This window comes from Coturnix japonica, chromosome 7 (assembly GCF_001577835.2).
Source record: "Coturnix japonica isolate 7356 chromosome 7, Coturnix japonica 2.1, whole genome shotgun sequence".
Classification (NCBI taxonomy): domain Eukaryota; kingdom Metazoa; phylum Chordata; class Aves; order Galliformes; family Phasianidae; genus Coturnix; species Coturnix japonica.
In genome coordinates this window covers 16833657-16839656 of record NC_029522.1, presented here as the reverse complement: position 1 = coordinate 16839656, position 6000 = coordinate 16833657, and the positions used below count along the sequence as shown (strand labels likewise).

Below are 6000 nucleotides of genomic sequence, written 5' to 3'. Positions count from 1 at the left end.
TATGTCACTTATAACATATACATCCCAGTGCTAATTTAAACACCTCTATTCAATGTACCAACATAAACTTACTGTACACACACAAAAAGCTCTTCTCACAACATCTCAGGATTTTGATGTTGGGAATATTATGAATGTTAACATCTAACATGCATTTGCATCTATTCACAAATGTAGAATGCTGAATGTCATGAGCTGCCCGATTTACACTGTTTCACATTATTTCTGTATTTTTATATTTTCATCAAATCATTGCACTAGGTTATATTACCTAAAGACAATTGGAAATGTATGGGGAACAGAGAAATCAGCACTGAATTTCTTATGGCTTTCCCTCAAGGAAGTTAAAAAATGACATTGTAATGACTAATTTGATTAAACCCCTCACAGACATCATTAATACTTCCTCCTATTCTATCCAAGAAACACGCACTGTTCCTGAAATGTTGATTTTAATAGGACTGAAATTTCATATTCTATTATTACTTACTGCAGCCCATTTCATCAAAATGGTCTCCACAGTCATCATAATTGTCACAGACATAATGTAGAGGGATACAATTTCCATTACTACACTTGAATTCTTCAGTTGTACAGGGTCTTGGGGTTGGTTCTCTACCTACAGTTGAGAAGAAGCAGTCTTGTATCACAAGTTCAGTTACACAGTACCAAGAGACAGAACTATTACACATTTTTAATAAGGAAGGCTGATGCAATTTGGTAAAATAATAACTAGAGTGATGCTGGAAGTCTGTAGTAGAGATAACCAGGGCCTCCTGACTTCCAGTCACACCTCAGTGAACTGAAAGATGCCCTTTAACTTATGACTCATGAAGGCAGAAGTTAGATTCTTCCTGTTAATAGCTTTTTTTTTTTTTAAATAGTGCAAACCTATTAATATCCTTTTAAATCTACTTTATACACCTACTATAGACTTCAAGAGATTGAGATATTAGTAAACATTATTAACTCGAAGAAAATTGCACAATAGAGCCAACAAGTAAGCTGGCTTATTTTGATTGCTCAATAAACAACAAAAAACGTGACTACACTTTATAATATAAAAATCAGCACTATCAATACAAATAACATAATATATCCAAGGGCAAAGCCCTACTGAACATTAACAGAGCTTCCGAGGGATTAGGCCTTAATTATCAAAATTTACTGTTTTCACAACAGTGCTATAAATTCAGAAGTACCAATTTATCTATTTAAAGAATTCTCATCTATGACATTCTTATGTTATAATATAACCAAACTTTTTCTTCTTTCTTATTTTAAAAGGACTTTATTATAAATAAATTTAGGTAAAGTTCATAATAGAATTTTATTTCAAAAACCATATTCTGTACTTTTCAGGCAAACAGTTGTTTAATTTTGCAACTTATATGGGGAGCTGTGAACACAGTACCAACAATAATAGTTCACATTATTTCATATTAAGAACCAGTTTTCATATACTTATGTTTGATTTAGGACAATTCTGATGGTCTTCAGCACTATTAAGCACATCGCAATTACTGAATTTCCTATTTGCTGCCAAATTCTCTGTGTGCACATACAATGTTCCTCCTTCTCATCACTTCCATCTCCACAGTCATCCTCCTGGTTGCACAGCTCATGACTATATATACAGCGATTGTTTTCACATCGGAAACGGAATGGAGATTCACAAGAAATATCCACTGAAAAGAGAGATCAAGTCAGTCACACTAATAACTTCATGCCACTGAGTCACAAGCTATCTTGATCAGTTTTAACCTGTAACACTGAAACATCTCATATATTTTAAAATGCATAATGGGGGCATTCAAAAGAACATTTTCTCTACATTTTGGTGATCATATGTCAGGGCACTACATATTTTTTTGTCAGAAGACAGTACATGATCTTTGGCCAAAGGGATATCCCATGACTACATATAACACCAAGGTTGCTAGATTAGTTTAAAAGTAAGCTGACAGAACACTCAGCATGCTAATTAAGTGGTCATCCACATTTAGAGGGACATTTTGACTCGACTTACAAGACTCACCTTTGAGAATATACATTATCTGAATTATAACTTTAAAGGCCAACTTACGCCTTTATTTTAACCATCCCACTTGAAAATATAAAGTACCGTCCTTACTCTTTGTTATAGTACTCCAATTGTAATTACATATCTTATTCTACATGTTTACATTTTGATATAAATTTCCTCTCTTACAGCAAAGGTGCAGTTCTTCATCAGAGTCATCTCCACAGTCATTATCACCATCACATTTCCAGTATGGCTGGATACAGACATGGTTTTTACATTCAAACATCATGGGCGGACAGTATGTACCATTAGGATACCGTGTTGCTGAAAAATATAAAATTATTCTGACATTATTATTAACTGTTGTAATTCAAATACTTGGGAATTTCTTCACTGCAGATCTATAGATAGAAGGAATCAATAGATAGAAGCTATCCACTCATTTGAGCATTATAAAATCTCATTCTATTACAAACCCTTGTAAGAATACAGGTCAACTGGAAACAATGGACTTAGCAGTGTAAGTGGGATAGTCAAGAATTTTAATTCAATCGTATCTACCTTCTGTTGGACCTGGGAAACATACTGATTTCCTAGCATTACAACTGTGCTTATAATTAATGTAAGAGAAGGCAACCTACTAATACATTAAAAAGCCGATCAAGAACATTATTTTCCTCAACTTCTACTGACATCATCTGCTGCTGCAGAATTCAGTACCTCTAAGGAGTCATTTCATGTAAAGAGACAGTAAAGTGCATGCATCTGTTTCTGGAAGTAAGCTCAATGTGCAGCAATTGCAAAACTTGAAACTCACGACAAGTTATTTCATCAGAGAAATCGAGGCAGTCAGCATTTCCATCACATTTGAAGCGCTCTGCAACACAGTGCCCACTATTACACTGGAAGTAACCTGGGTGGCAGGTCCTCAGCTCTGAAAAGATTCACAAGCAACTGTTGAAATATCTGTTCTTTCAAATCCTATTAAGTGTTCATCTTTAGAGAACATCCTACAGATGCAACAGCCCAGACCACTAAAACTGTGGTAAGTGCAACTTTTGGTGAAACAACAGAAGTGATGTGATCAATGTTACTCCATTAAAGATGCTTCGAATGAAACAAAACAGAAAATTTACTAATTTAGAAACAAAGTGTGAACATGTAAGAGGTAGCATCCAGACAATACACACCACAGTCACGTTCATCTGAATTGTCTTCACAGTCGTCATCGTGATCACAGATCCAGCGGGAAGGAATGCAACGCAAGTTGTCACAACGGTATTCACTTTCTGTGCATTCACGAGGACCTTCATTTAAAATGAAAGTACAAATTTACAAATTTTCTCAGTTGTGGATTTAAATATCCACAAATGCCTTACTAAACCAGACAAAAGCAGTACTATCTGATGACATAATATAAACAAAAAATGAATAATATTATAACAGCTTTTCCCCATACTCTCTGCATTTTGTTCCTCATTGCATGGAAAAAAAACTTTTCACAAACTTAGATAGGCATAATCTGCATTTCAAATCAGGAAAAAGTAATCAAGGTTAACTCCTTATAAAACTATGTGCTCCCACATTTGCATACAGGGCAGAATTCAAATGTCATTTCCTAGCAGAAAATGGGAATTTATCTTACAGTGATGACTAGCTTTACTCATTTTATTGTTCAGAAATGCTTCTTGGAGATATCATTATGATAATTCAGCAAAGAAAATACAGACTATGAAGTAAAACCACCAAATGATTGCAATTGAGATCTGTCTGCCAGATTCTCATAATAAACAAAGGGCTAGTTAAGTCAAAAGCTAGACTACATTGTTAGAGCAAAAAAAGAACTCACTGCAGTTGCGCTCATCAGACTGATCTCCACAGTCATTATCTCCATCACACTTCCAGCGCAGTGGGATACACCGATGATTGTCACAACGGAAATCTCCAGAAGGACTGCAAGTCATCTCCTCTGCAGCACAAACCATTTGCAAAAAACACAAGACCAGCACATATTAGTATAGTCTTTGGATGAGATGAAAAACACCAAACATAATGGAAGTAGATAGAGACACTTGCATCAAAAACTGGGCCAAATGACAAGAGTGATTAAGAAACAGCTCAAGTAACTATATAGAAGTGAGGTGGAGAAACAAAAAAATAAAACTAATGCTATTAATGCTTTGCTTAAGTCAAAGGAAAAGAATGATTGCTCCTTACCATGCCATTATTCCAGTATGAAGGATCCTAATAAACCCTCTATATCCTGATTACAAAGGAACAACTCTACCCACAAAAAAAGAAACTTACTAAATTAACAGCTACTAAAATGTATGAATTGCATTAGTCTGCTAATAATGAGCCCAAAGAAAGAAAAGCATTTCTGAATGAAGGAGTATGTTTTGTGGTGATGTGCTTTTTCACAACTATTTCTACAAGCAGAGAACAACAATTGCAATTCTGTCCTTATAAAATGCTATGATTTTGAGTCTTTTCTGATCTTGATACAGAGATGTAATTTCCTAATAAACTTTTTTGAAAGCTTATGAGTGGTTTCAACACAAACGTAAGAGTCTGGGAAAGTATTATTATATTTCCCAAGCCAATGGTTTCAGGAATACAGCAGTTACATAAATGTAGAACACATTGACACTTTTAACAGTCTATAATAGCTGAGCTCAAGTAAAAATATTTCCTGTTTCATTTGATGACATGTAAATCAAAATAATATGATCCTGGTCTTCAGAGCTTGTAAATACATGACCTGCACAATGAATCACTGCACACAGTTTTCCTAAAGACATGTAACTACAAGTGTAATTACATGATATTAATTTAAAAAAATAAAAAATAAAAAGTCAACAAATAGATTCGTTATTATTGAAAAGATCTTCAGAAAACCAAGATGTTAATAAATTGAAATCTTTTTGGTATAAATTAAGTTGAAATGGATCTTCTTTTCCAGACATACCACAGCCTTGTTCATCACTATTGTCTCTGCAGTCATCATTCCCATTGCACACTGCCCACAGTGGTATGCAACGATAGCTGGTTCTACAGCTGAATTCTGTGTGGTTGTCACAACGATAAGCAGGACCCACTGCAACACAAGAAGAAATTGTTAGCCAGAAAATTGATCTTGCTATTCTGCTTTACAAAATTGGTTACGATTTATAGTCAATACTTCCTACTACTGGACTTTCTTGACATATTTTGTCTCTCCATAAAAAGCATGAGATAGATCACACTTCAAAGTGGAACAAGGTAGAAACTGGTGCACTGGTATTTGCTGTCTCTGTACAGGCAATATAGGTACATAATATTTTTTAAAAATGGTTTTTAAGGACCAAGCAAATGACACTGTTAGCTTGAACGAGGTCATTGTGAGATACTCTCCATTCTTGGTAAGCAAGTCAGCATAATTAAGCATCCTCATTTGCAAGAATGATAAAGCAGTGAATTATCACACAGAAGCTATGCTTTCTAGTACTTTTCTTCTATGTCAGCAACTATCTTGAAGGAAATATTTATTTCCATTTAATTTTCAATCTCAGGAAAATTAAGTAATGCAGTCTGCTCTGCTTTTCGTGCACCACTAGGCAGCTTACTACAGCTAAATACTTACTGCATTCATGGAATGGTTCATCAGAGTTATCACCACAATCATCATCCACATCACACTTCCAGGACTCTGGGATGCAGCGGCCATTGTTACATTTAAATTGGCCTGGGGGACAGGTCCTACTCGCACAGTGAGTAATATCTTCATCCGAGTTGTCACCACAGTCATCCTCTCTATCACACTGCCAGGCCTCTGGGATGCATCGCTTATTGGCGCATTGCCACTGATGAGTTTCACACTGGTGATTAGCTGAAAGAATACAAATTGGCTATTAGGATACTGAAACTTACAGGAATAATCTGCTGCAGCAGTATTACCTCAATTGGGCATTTATCATGTCTACACTTTTTTTTTT

The 6000-nt window shown here is 35.2% G+C and overlaps 1 protein-coding gene across 2 annotated transcripts in view; it reads right to left on the bottom strand.

Moving 5' to 3' along the window:
- Window positions 1–458: 458 nt before the first annotated feature.
- LRP2 (LDL receptor related protein 2) overlaps window positions 459–6000 on the bottom strand; it is an 82666-nt gene continuing 77124 nt past the window's right edge. For both annotated transcript variants that reach the window (XM_015868565.2, XM_015868566.2), the window contains 8 exons: window positions 5649–5894; window positions 4995–5123; window positions 3876–3995; window positions 3217–3333; window positions 2844–2960; window positions 2213–2350; window positions 1566–1688; window positions 459–619 (listed from right to left, as the gene is read on the bottom strand). In XM_015868565.2, coding sequence (XP_015724051.1) covers window positions 483–619; window positions 1566–1688; window positions 2213–2350; window positions 2844–2960; window positions 3217–3333; window positions 3876–3995; window positions 4995–5123; window positions 5649–5894 — 1127 coding nt within the window. In that variant the 3' untranslated portion in view covers window positions 459–482. The remainder of the gene's footprint in view (window positions 620–1565; window positions 1689–2212; window positions 2351–2843; window positions 2961–3216; window positions 3334–3875; window positions 3996–4994; window positions 5124–5648; window positions 5895–6000) is intronic.